Consider the following 12,500-nt stretch of genomic DNA (forward strand, 5'->3'; position numbering starts at 1 on the left):
CACACACACACACACACACACACCAGTAAACACGCCCCCTCACTCACACACTCACAGTTAAATACCAATGGTAAATATCTCTCACTCACACACACACAGTTACCCCCCCCACACACACACACACGCAGTTAAATATCCCTCACTCACACACACACATAATATCTACACCTATGACCTGCCCAACACACTCTCGCGGAAGTACGCCTACGCAGACGACCTCGCAGTGGTGTACTCTGCTGGAAATTGGCAGTCTGTGGAGGGGATTCTGAGCCAGGACATGCAGACACTAGTGGCATACTTCCGGAAATGGAGATTGAAGCTTAGCGAGGCAAAGACGGTGTCGGCTGCCTTCCACCTTAACAACAGGGAGGCTAAACGTGAGCTTAGAGTACACCTAGATGGAACTCCCCTGCCATGTTCCGCTGAGCCAATCTATCTCGGCGTGACATTGGACAGGACGCTCACGTTTCGCCGACACCTCGAGTCACTGCGCAAGAAGTTAACAGCTCGTGTGGCGTTGATGAGGCGACTGGTTGGCTCGGGCTGGGGCGCCGGCGCAAGGACCTTGCGCACGGCAGCCCTAGCCCTCGTTTATTCAACTAGTGAATACTGCGCCCCAGTATGGTGTCGCAGTGCCCACACCCGCCTCATCGACTCGCCTATAAACGAAGCCTTGCGCATTGTGACAGGATGCCTGCGTCCTACCCCCGTGGACAACCTTCCCATCCTAGCAGGCATCCAGCCCGCAGGCCTCCGCCGCATGGGAGCCACAGCACGTCTCGCCTGCCGGGCCGTGGAGCTTAATAACCATCTGCTCCATGATAGGCTCACTATAACAGCGGAGCCCTCCCGGCGTCTCAAGTCGAGACACCCATTTGTGCCTGCCGCACAGGATCTCAGGCAGCAATGCAGAGATCTCAACATCAGTGCGGCAGGATGGGCGGATTATATGTGGCGCGCGGAGTGGGAGGCTAACACCTCCAAACTCCGCGACCACATCCCAGTCGCCGGCGCTGAGCCCCTCGGGATGGACTTGCCAAGGCTATCCTGGGTGAGGCTCAATCGTCTCCGGACCGGCGTCGGGCGTTTCCGCTCATCAATGCACAGATGGGGCTTGGCCCCAAATGCGTCGTGCGAGTGTGGCGCAGAGGACCAAACCGCAGACCATATTATCCTGGATTGCCCGGTGTACCACCCACCCAACGGGATGCATGGTCTGTCGGTATTAGATGACGAGACGATGACGTGGCTTCTGGAGGGGTGTCCAGAAATATAGCCCGGGTGAGCCCCTCAACCAGGTCTCGGGGTGGTAAAAGGGTAGCCCCTCGGCCCCGAGCCTGGTGGAGTGGAGAGGAAAAACAACTACCCATACGCCGAAGAAGAAACACACACACACACACAGTTAAATACCACTGTTAAATATATCTCTCTCTCACACACACACACACAGTTAACCCCCCGCCCCACACACACACACACCAGTAAATACCACACACACACACAAACACACACACACACCCACACACCCCCCCCAGGCGTAGTACCTCTCTATGACCAGCTCCTTCTCCTTCAGCATGCCCTCGTTGGCCTTCACCACCGCGTCCCACTTACTGGCCTCGGGGTGGGGGGGGGCGGGGGGGTACAGGGCCTGGTACTGGGGTACCCCTACTCCAGCTGTCATCATCTACACACACACACACACACACACACAGACAGTCGCACAAAACGCCTGTGTCAGGACAATGGTTCAGCTAACTCAATAACAGAGAAAATGACAAGCATCTCATAGAAAGAAGAACTGCATCTGTCTCTCTCTTTCCTCCTTCCCTGTCTCCCTCCTTCCCTCTCTCCCTCCTTCCCTCGCCCTCCTTCTCTCCCACATCCACCCCCCTCTGTCTCTCTCTATTCCCCTCCTTCCCTCCATCACCCTCCTTCTCTTCCCCATCTATCCACTTCTCTCTCTCTCTCCCCCTCCCTCCTTCCCCTCCATCCCCCACCTCCTCTCCATCTCCCTCCTTCCCTACTCCCTCCCCCTCCAGACCAGTGTGTTTAGGTCAGTGTGCTCCTCCACATCCTCCCCCCCCCTCCTACTTCTCCTCCACCCTCCCCTCCCCTCTCCTCCTCCTCCACCCTCCTTCCCACCCCCTCACCTGCATCTGCTCCACCTGCATGCGTAGACTCTCCAGCTGCTCCCTGTGCTGCTGCTGCTGCTGCCAACTGGGCGGGGGGGGCACGTCGCCCCCCTGCTGCGTCTGCAGGGAGCCCAGGGACCCAGAGTACACCCCCCCAGCCCCCCCGGCGCCCCCAGGCAGACCGGCCCCCCGCCCGTAGAGGTCCAGCCCCCCCCCAGGCAGGACGACCCCTCCCCGGGCCTCCGGCAGGGCCTTGTAGGAGCGCTCCAAGCAGGCTGCTCTGTAGGCCTCGGAGGAACCGCAGTCCGGACCCCCCGGGGTCTCCCCTAACCCCCCCGCCGCCCCACCGCCCCCCCCCAGGCCGGTCATCTGCAGCCGCATGCGCACCTCGGGGGGGCAGAACCCCCCTCCTCCCCCCGCCCCCCCCCAGCAGCAGGGCCGACTGGTTCAGCGTGGGCTCCACCGCGGGGGTGTCGAACCGGTGGAGGTGATCGTCCTCTTCCTCCAGGTGCGAGTGGTGGTGGTGGGGTGGGGGGAAGAGGGAGTGGTCCAGCCCGTTCACCAGGCTCCGGTAGCGGGACAGGCAGTCGGGCCTGACACCCCCCCCGTAGTCCAATCCACTGCCACCCCCACCATGGGCTTCCAGGTTGGGGGAGGAGGCTGATTTGGAGAGGGAGGAGGAGGAGGTGGAGGTGGTCTTGGAGCTGGCGCCGCTGGACGTCCGGGAGCCACCGCTGTTGGAGGCCTCGGCGGAAGCCTGGGGCTCGCCTGCGGAGCGGGGCTGGGCCTTGGAGGAGGAGGAGGCCGGGGCGCCAGCCGTGGAGGGCATGACATGGGCGGTGGGGATGGGGATCTGGCTGCGGATGGGCAGGAAGGACGGGCTGCTGCTGGAACTGCTGAGGTCTGGGAGGAGGAGAGGGAGGAGGAGGAGGAGGAGGAGGAGGAGAAGGAGAGGGAGAGGAGAAGGAGGAGGAGAAGGAGAGGGAGAGGGAGAGGGAGGAGGAGGAGGAGGAGGAGGAGGAGGAGGAGGAGGAGGAGGAGGAGGAGGAGGAGGAGGAGAAGGAGAAGGAGAAGGAGAAGGAGAAGGAGAAGGAGAAGGAGAAGGAGAAGGAGAAGGAGAAGGAGAAGGAGAAGGAGAAGAAGAAGAAGAAGAAGAAGAAGAAGAAGAAGGAGAAGAAGGAGAAGAAGGAGAAGGAGAAATAGAAGAAGAAGAATGTATTATTTGCCATGCAATCAACTTGTCAATCAATTGTTGGAATTGGGCAAATATTTATTTTTTCGAGTTAACCATAGTCGGTGCCCCTGGAGCAATTAGGGGTTAAGTGTCTTGCTCAAGGGTACATGCAGCTCCCTCCTCCTGAGGCGGGGGATCGAACCAGCGACCTTCCGATTGCTAGCCCGCCTCTCCCAACCTCTAGGCCAGTGTTTCTCAACCCTCTCCTCGGGGCGCCCCAGCCGCACCACATTTGATCTGTTCCACCACCAGCACACCTGATTCAACTAATCAAGTACAAAGCAATTATGGTTTGGATTAGTTGAATCAGGTGAGTGCGTGTGGTGTATGTGGTGCGGCCCGAGGAGAGGGTTGAGAAACACTGCTCTAGGCTATCGCCGCCCCTCTACAGGGATGACGGGAGAGAGAGAGAGAGAGAGAGAGAGAGAGAGAGAGAGAGAGAGAGAGAGAGAGAGAGACAAGACCTTCGCTGGAGGGGCTGCTGGCATCCTATCTAAAGGTGCCTACCACCACAGCCTCCCGCTGGAAAAAAAAAAAAAAACTACACAACAACAACAACAACAACAACAACAACAACAGCAGCAGCAGCAGAGAAACAGTGGAGGCCCACACAATGGAGGTTAATGTCTTAAACTCTTAAACTCCACGCCCCATATCACTCACTTCCACCTAAAAATCAGACCCAAACTAACCTGCTTATAACGTTAGAAATATGACAATCAGACCCAAACCCAGACCCAAACTAACCTGCTTATAACATACTAACCTGCTTACAACATTAGAAATATGACAATCAGACCCAAACTAACCTGCTTGCAATATTATACATATGACAATCAGATCCAAACTAACCTGCTTGCAATATTAGAAATATGACAATCAGACCCAAACTAACCTGCTTGCAATATTAGAAATATGACGATCGTACGTAAAAGCGAGGTGCCGTAGGAGAGGACAACACCGTGGGAGCTGTGTGGATAACGCTCCGACCACAGTTCACAAACAACCTAAATCTACACAACACACAAGACGATCAAAGTGCCCCAATTACTGGGCCCGCCCCCGCGAGGAGCTTAACAGCAGCACCAAACCTGAGCAAACCGGCTGTAGGAGGTGTGCAGTGACAGCTCACCTAGCAACTCCCTCCCTCCCCAGTGAGAGCTCACCTGGCAACTCCCTCCCTCCCTCCCCAGTGAGAGCTCACCTCTGCAGTAACAAATCTCTCCCGAGTGAGAGCTCACCTGGCAACTCCCTCCCCAGTCAGAAGCTCACCTCTGCAGTGACAGCTCTCCCCAGAAGCTCACCTGGCAACTCCCTCCCTCACCAGTCAGAGCTCACCTGGCTACTCCCTCCCTCACCAGTCAGAGCTCACCTGGCAACTTCCCCCCCAGGGGGGCCCCCCTGTCAGAGCTCACCTCTGCAGTAACAACTCTATCTCCAGAAGCTCATCTGGCAACTCCTTCCCTCACCAGTCAGAGCTCACCCGGCAACTCCCTCTCTCCCCATTGAGAGCTCACCTCTGCAGTAACAGCTTTCTCACCAGAAGCTCACCTGGCAACTCCCTCTCTCACCAGTCAAAGTTCACCTCTGCAGTGACAGCTCCCCAGAAGCTCACCTGGCAACTCCTTCCCTCACCAGTCAGAGCTCACCCGGCAACTCCCTCTCTCCCCATTGAGAGCTCACCTCTGCAGTAACAGCTTTCTCACCAGAAGCTCACCTGGCAACTCCCTCTCTCACCAGTCAGAGCTCACCTCTGCAGTGACAGCTCTCCCCAGAAGCTCACCTGGCAACGCCCCCCCTGTCAGAGCTCACCTCTGCAGTAACAACTCTATCTCCAGAAGCTCACCTGGCAACTCCCTCTCTCCCCAGTGAGAGCTCACCTGGCAACTCCCTCCCTCACCAGTCAGAGCTCACCTCTGCAGTGACAGCTCTCTCCCCAGTGAGAGCTCACCTGGCAACTCCCTCCCTCCCTCCCCAGTGAGAGCTCACCTCTGCAGTAACAGCTCCCTGCCCAGAAGCCTCGTAGACAAGCGTGTTATTAGCCGGTGGCTGCGTGTCCTAACAGCCCTGCTAGGAGGTTAGCCGCTAGCCTGGGAGGTTAGCCGTGGCTGTGGCTGAACCTCAGTGTTGTTGAGCGTTGGGTGACGCCGCCAAATTCCTTCCTCCACATTTCTGGGCAGCACAGAGAGAACAGAGTGAACTCCGGAGGTCGTGACGGAAGGAGAGAGAGACGCGTAGCAACGTACGTGTGTGTGTGAGTGAGTGTGTGTGTATATCCCGTTGTCCTAGAGAATGACCAACCAAAGCAGCCCTGTACCGAGCTCTGAGTGAGTGAAGAAGCAATCACACACACTCTCAACACACACACACACACACACACACACACAGGAAAGGTTAGGGGTATTTATAGACTCCAGCTCTCCAGTTACAGAGAGTGAACTGCGTGGGCCTTCTTTTTAAGCACCTACGTATATCCCCCCCCATCCCTCCCCCTCTATCCCGCCCCCCCAATCCCTCTATCCCTCCCTCCCCCCCCTCAATCCCTCTATCCCTCCCTCTCCATCCCTCTATCCCTCCCTCTCCATCCCTCTATCCCCCCCCATCCCTCCTAGGGCTGGGTATCGCCACTGATTTCCCAAAACGATTCGATTCCGATTCACAGCTCGATTCACAGCCCGATTCGATTCGATTCACGATTCGATTCGATTCGATTCGATTCCGATTCGATCTAGTTACAATATACATTTTTTGCTTGAATATGAAAGAGATTCTCTGAACTAATGCTATAAATGGTTCAAGGAACCCTATAACATGTAGCATTGTTAAACATATCAATGAATTGACTCCAAAGCAGTTACATGAATGTACTTTTTATTTACATATGACTTTGCTTTTGTCCAGCTCATCTCTATCGTCACATTTTTTAAATCCAAAATGCACCCAGACATCTGACTTTAAGCCTGGTGGTGACTTGAGTGTCCCTGCCATCGCCATGTTTTTAGATTTTAGTGTTGAGACCTCACGTTGCGTGAGATATGATAAATTCTTGTAGCGCGAGATCTGGCCACGAGATCTCGTTGCGGGTTGAAGCTGCAAGCAAAAAAAAAAAAAATCGATCTCGGGATTTATGAATCGATAATCGCTCATTTTAATGAAGATCGATTCAGAATCGGGAAATCGATTTTTTGAACCCAGCCCTAATCCCTCCCTCCCCCCCAATCCCTCTATCCCCCCCCTCCAACCCTCCCCCCTCCCGTCATACGCGTGTTGACCCAAAAGCTAGTCTCAAAAAAACTAAAAACTAAACGTGGTGGAGAGAGAGAGACATTCAGAGCCTAGGCATGTTAGCAACAACGGCGCTGAAAAAAATAACAATTAGCCAACGTACCGACGACACGGAGGAGGGAGTGGAAACCCTGTGTTCTAACCTGGAGGGTCCCCGGGGCGGAGCTCTGCTCATTCATCGGTCTGGGGCAGGACAAGTTGAGACCGCTCTCTGGGTCGGGAGGAAGCTATTTGGAATCGAATGGCTCACGTGGAAGGTATTCCTCCGGTCTTTTAGAGCGCAGTCGACCGTGTGCGGAGCAAAACCGTGAGGTTTTATATGCCGTGTACACACAGGTTGTAGTGAAGTCTCGTGAGGTGGTGACTGTATGCGAAACAACGCATCTTCGGTATCACGCGGAATATTAATTAAGAAAGTTTCTTCCCATCTGCAGTTAGCCTCATCAACAAGGCCCGGGACCCCCACTGACACAGACTCTTACCCCGCCCCCATAGACACCATACTATAAATATCTTACTTTATTTTTATCGCTTCTTGACATTTTGTTGTACTACTTGCTTTTTAATTCTTCTTCTGCTTATGTTGTCTGTATAAACCAACAACCACAGCAAATTCCTTGTATGTGAAAACTACTTGGCGAATAAGAGCAGTCGTTGTCATGTGCAGCTCAAAGTGCTCCAATCATTATATAATCATCATTTAATAATTTAGTCATTTAAAGGCAATATTAAAAAGATGGGTTTTTAGTCTTGACTTGAACATATGTGCTGAGGTTGCATCCCTAATGTAAACTGGCAGTGCATTCCACAATCTGGGTGCATAACATGAGAATGCAGCCTCACCAAATCTCTTCTTTTGTACAGGATGGGGAACAAGACCTCGACCATTGAACTCACACTGACACCACACGACTGACACCACACTGACCCTTGACCTCTGATGACACCGTAGATCTTCTGACCCCTTGACCTCTGATGTCACTGTAGCTCTTCTGACCCTTGAACTCTGACACTATAAATAGTCTCTCTCTCTCTCTCTCTCCCTCTCTCCCCCTTTTCTAGTTGAAGAAGCAGCAGCAGCAGCAGCAGAGGTGGTGGTGGTGGGGGGGAGAATTATTGACGGAGTCAGGACTCTTTCGTTGCTAAGCAACCTTATCAGTGACCGCGGCGGTACTACGCGCTGTATCGGCAGCATCAGCAAAGCTTGGCTTTGACAGTTGGGCGTCATTAGAACAGAGCCCTGTTAAATAGAATCGTTGACATTTTAGCCTTCAACTGTCAACTGAACTCGGACATTGCTGTGGCGTGATGTCAAAGGTGCTTTTCAAAGGCGTGACAGAACAGCTCACCTGGCAACTCCCTCCCTCCCCAGTGAGAGCTCACCTGGCAACTCCCTCCCTCCCCAGACTAACAAATATCGACGACAACATACAAACTCACGCTTGTACAGACACACAGACACAGTCGGGCACACACACACACACACACACACACACACTCGGACACACACACACACACACTCGGACACTCACACACTCGGACCCACACACTCGGACACACACACCCACACACAACACTCCAGCCTCACCTTCAACAGAGCACAGAGAGAACACATCCATCTCCCAAGTCCAACTTTCCAAAATGGTGTTGTCATGTCAACCCCTGGCCGGGGGTCCTGCTGCATTACATGTAACTAGCCCAGAGCAGGGGACCAAGGGTGACCGGTTTCCATTTAGCCATCCAATCCTTTCTGCCCCCTCCCTGTCCCCTGTCCCCTGTCCCCCCCACCCCCAGTTAGGCTCACCACTAGTGGGTGAGTGAAACAGTGCCTAGGGGGTAGTGGGGTAGGGGTCATTTTTGGCTGGGAATATAATCTACCCCCTGAAATCTCCTGAGCAGCCAAGGATCATGAGCACCCCCCCCCCACACCCCCACCTGACCTGGCCTATAAATAGTCTGAGCTCAACAACACAGAGGATGCTGTCCTGTCCTGCTAAACATAACACAGAGAGAGGGGGGGGGGGGAGAGAGAGAGAGAGAGCTCAACAGAGAGGTCTTATTTAAAGCTTATGGAAAGAGAGAGAAGAGAGGGAGAGAGAGAGAGAGAAAGAGGGAGAGGGAGAGAGAGAGAGAGAGAGGGAGAGAATATGAGAGAGGGAGAGGGAGAGAGAGAGAATATGAGAGAGAGAGAGACATCAACAGGGGAGTCTTCTTTAACAAACCTGTGTGAGCGGGGGGTAATGCAGGGGTCACAGCGCTGGGGGGGGGGGGCAGGGAAGGAAGGGGTGTGTGTGTGTGTGTGTGGGGGGGGGGGGGGAAGATAGTTCTCACCTTCCGTGCCGTCTGAAGAGGTGGCGCCGAGTCCCGTGTCCGCGCTGTCCGCTGTCCCTGGCCGCCGGCCAAACCGGCTCTGGAACTTCTCTGACACGGCTGGTGTCTGCCACTCCATGTCAGGGTACCCGCCTGGAGGAGAGGAAGAGAGGGACGAGAGGAGGCATGAAAGGGAGGACGAGAGAGTGAGAGGGAAGTAGTCTGATCGACATCCACAGGGTGACACTCTAACACACACACACACAGACAGACACAAACACACAGATACTGACACACACACACACACAGACAGACACACACACACAGATACTGACACACACACACACACACAGACAAAGACACACACGGTGTGTGTGGGTCTTTTGTGGAGGCTTACCTGAGAGCTTGGCCTCCAGGAATCTGTGTGAGGTGGTCATTCCACTCACCTTCACCTGAGAGAGAGAGAGAGAGAGAGAGAGAGAGAGAGAGAGAGAGAGAGAGAGAGAGAGAGAGAGAGAGAGAGAGAGATCGATCAGGGAAGTCTTTAAGCAGCGGGGACAAATTGTTCGGACTTCTCCAGTCCTGGATCAATGTGTTGTGCAGACTGCAGAGCAATAACAGAACACAACAACGGTATGTTCCTTCCTGTCCTTGACACACACACACACACACACACACACGTTACGTAACGTGTCATCCCAATTGCTCTGAAACTACAGAGCCCCACCACAGCAACAGACACCACCAGGAGAGTATTTCGGGGGGGTAATTTCTCTGGGCAGACAGACTAGGGACAGACTAGGGCTTAACAGCGCTGGCAAGAACACACACACACACTCCCTCCCTCCCTGTCCTGACATTACATAACGGGAACATAATAACATGGTTGGGGGGGGGGGGGGTTAATGTGGGGGTGTGAGTGAGAGAGTCTGACGACCTGCTGTCGAGAATAGCCCAGAGGGGAATGCATCAGAGAGAGACACTCAATGTCAACACCGACCAAGAGGCTCCATGTTGTGGACCTGTTACGAAACAGATGGCACTGAGCCAACGAACTAGTAGAAACCCAGAACGAAATCAGATTTTTTTATCAAACAAAAACAAAAAAAACACAACAAACAGATCTCCTGTATTTCGTTTGTTGTTATATCTGATTTTGCTGTTTTTATCTCATTTTTTGCTTTGTTGATTTTAACGTTTTGATTTGATATGTGGTTTTAAACTGTATTGTAAGGTGTCCTTGAGAGCCTTGAAAGGCGCCCATGAATAAAATGTATTATTATTATTAAACAAACAAACAAACAAACAAACAAAAACACAAGTCAACGTACATTTAGGACCGTTGTCTTGGCTACCACCGGTCGCTAGCCTGTTTATTTAAAGGGTCTCTAATCTATATCATAAGGCCTCTATAATATAATCATATTTCAGGTCCATATCACTGACAGTCACTTCAGTGTGAGCTCAAGTGAACTAGAATCAGGCGCTGTTTGACCGTCCCTCTCAAGTTGGCCGCTTTTTCTGTATTGTTCGGCCAGCAAGAATACCTAACTACCTCAGACCTAAGAAGACCTAACTAACTAACTAACTAGCTAACTAACTAGCTAACTAACTAACTAGCTAAGACCTAACTACTTACCTAACTGAGCTGGCTAGCCACCAAGCTAACTGGCTGCTAACACATCAACATCAAAGAAACAGAAATGTCTTGTCGTAACCATAGATACTCACAGTATCACATCTGCCGTTAAATGCGTTAAGAGTTGATGTAGCGATGTTCAGTGTTCAGTGCGGATGCGAAATGGTGTTTAGCACATGTCAGCTAACTTCTCTCGCCTTCCAGAAGTGGTTGATGCAGCCAGCTGTCCTGGACCACACTACAGATTATATATTTATATATATGTGATTAACCAACCGTCAGTTCTGATGTCAGGCTGCGACTCTGCAAACTCTGAGCAGCTTCAGACTAGTCCCGCCCAGTTCAAACACAGGCAGGGGAACATGGGAACACAGACTGGCCACGTGGTGTCAGTTAGTCATAGGGACGTCTGACGTCATGACGTGATAATAATAATAATAATTTAAAAAGTGCTTTATTTATATAGCACTTTTCCTGCAAACGTTGCAAACGTATATCACAGTGATATCATTATAATTAAATAATCATCATTTAATAATTTAGTCATTTAAAGGCAATATTAAAAAGATGGGGTTTTAGTCTTGACTTGAACATATTATGTGCTGAGGTTGCATCCCTAATGTAAACTGGCAGTGCATTCCACAATCTGGGTGCATAAAATGAGAATGCAGCCTCACCAAATCTCTTCTTTTGTTTTTCTTTTTGAGTTTAGAGTTAAGCTACCGACTGTTGTATGTTGTTGTTGTTGTTGAATCGATATTAAGTAAAGCTGAGATTCATGTATAACCTTGTATTGGTAGTCTATGTCTATGAAAGAACCCAACACGACAGTACACAGGCTTTATTTTGAAATGAACAGGGTTGTACAAGAGCTTTATTTTGAAATGAACAGGGTTGTACAAGAGCTTTATTTTGAAATGAACAGGGTTGTACAAGAGCTTTTATTTTTTAAATAAACAGGGTTGTACAAGAGCTTTTATTTTTTAAATGAACAGGGTTGTACAAGAGCTTTTATTTTGAAATGAACAGGGTTGTACAAGAGCTTTTATTTTGAAATGTCAACCAACACGTAAGGTCCCTGCCCTCCCTGTAGTCCCCATATACATTGGCTGCGTTCGTAAAATCGCTCTGGAAATCTGATCAGCACTCATGGAATGCCTCTCGTCCAATCAAATTACGTGGTCACTTTATGACGTTGAACCCAGTGTGCGCTCCGGCGCTGTCAGAGCAAAATTACGAACGCAGCCATAAATAACCATGGCAGCGAACGAGGAAACAGAGCCTGTTCAGGCTGATGTTGCCAAATCAAACGGTCAAGGTGAAGCCTACGACAAGAAATGCATATTCTGTAAAATTGTCAATAAGGAGATGGGAACCGAGCTACTTCTGGTTGTAAGTACGACGAGACGACACTAGCTTAAGCTGTCAAACCGGCTAGCTAACTAGCTGTCCTGTGGGGTATTCCATCAACGTCGCTAAAAGAAAATCTAGGCTTATTCCGATAAGTCTCGCGAGACTTCTAAAAAACCGGGCTTATTTTGATAAATCTCGCGAGACTTATCAAAATAAGCCTATATTTTCCTTTAGCGACGTTGATGGAATACCCCTCTGGCTGTCAAACCGGCTAGCTAACTAGCTGTACTGGCTGTCCAAACTTGCTAGCTAACTAGCTGTACTAGCTGTCAAACTGGCTAGCTAACTAGCTCTAGCTGTCACAACAAGAAGCAGTGATGATGATGATGACAGCTCAGACTTAGAGGCTCGCTGTTGTTTTGGCTAACCCATTAATATAAAATCTGATTTATGATTCTGTATGGGACAACAATAAACAGAGGACCATGATCCACTGCTGTCAGGACTGCAGAATCACTCCCCATCCTCCGCTGTAGACTGAAGACCT

At 51.5% G+C, this 12,500-nt stretch overlaps 2 protein-coding genes across 2 annotated transcripts in view; one reads left to right on the plus strand and one right to left on the minus strand.

Annotated features, from left to right (window-relative positions):
- The window catches only part of cep85 (centrosomal protein 85), an 18,688-nt gene extending 9,580 nt beyond the window's left edge, over nt 1-9,108 (minus strand). The window contains 4 exon segments of the mRNA XM_080540105.1: nt 1,545-1,684; nt 2,151-2,540; nt 2,542-3,035; nt 8,983-9,108. Coding sequence (XP_080396231.1) covers nt 1,545-1,684; nt 2,151-2,540; nt 2,542-3,035; nt 8,983-9,100 — 1,142 coding nt within the window. The 5' untranslated portion in view covers nt 9,101-9,108.
- A 2,759-nt stretch (nt 9,109-11,867) lies between these two features.
- Nucleotides 11,868-12,500, plus strand: part of hint3 (histidine triad nucleotide binding protein 3) — a 5,594-nt gene continuing 4,961 nt past the window's right edge. The window contains exon 1 of the mRNA XM_080540327.1: nt 11,868-11,992. Coding sequence (XP_080396453.1) covers nt 11,969-11,992 — 24 coding nt within the window. The 5' untranslated portion in view covers nt 11,868-11,968. The remainder of the gene's footprint in view (nt 11,993-12,500) is intronic.

Source organism: Nansenia antarctica (genome assembly GCF_963989245.1).
Source record: "Nansenia antarctica genome assembly, chromosome: 10".
NCBI lineage: Eukaryota > Metazoa > Chordata > Actinopteri > Argentiniformes > Microstomatidae > Nansenia > Nansenia antarctica.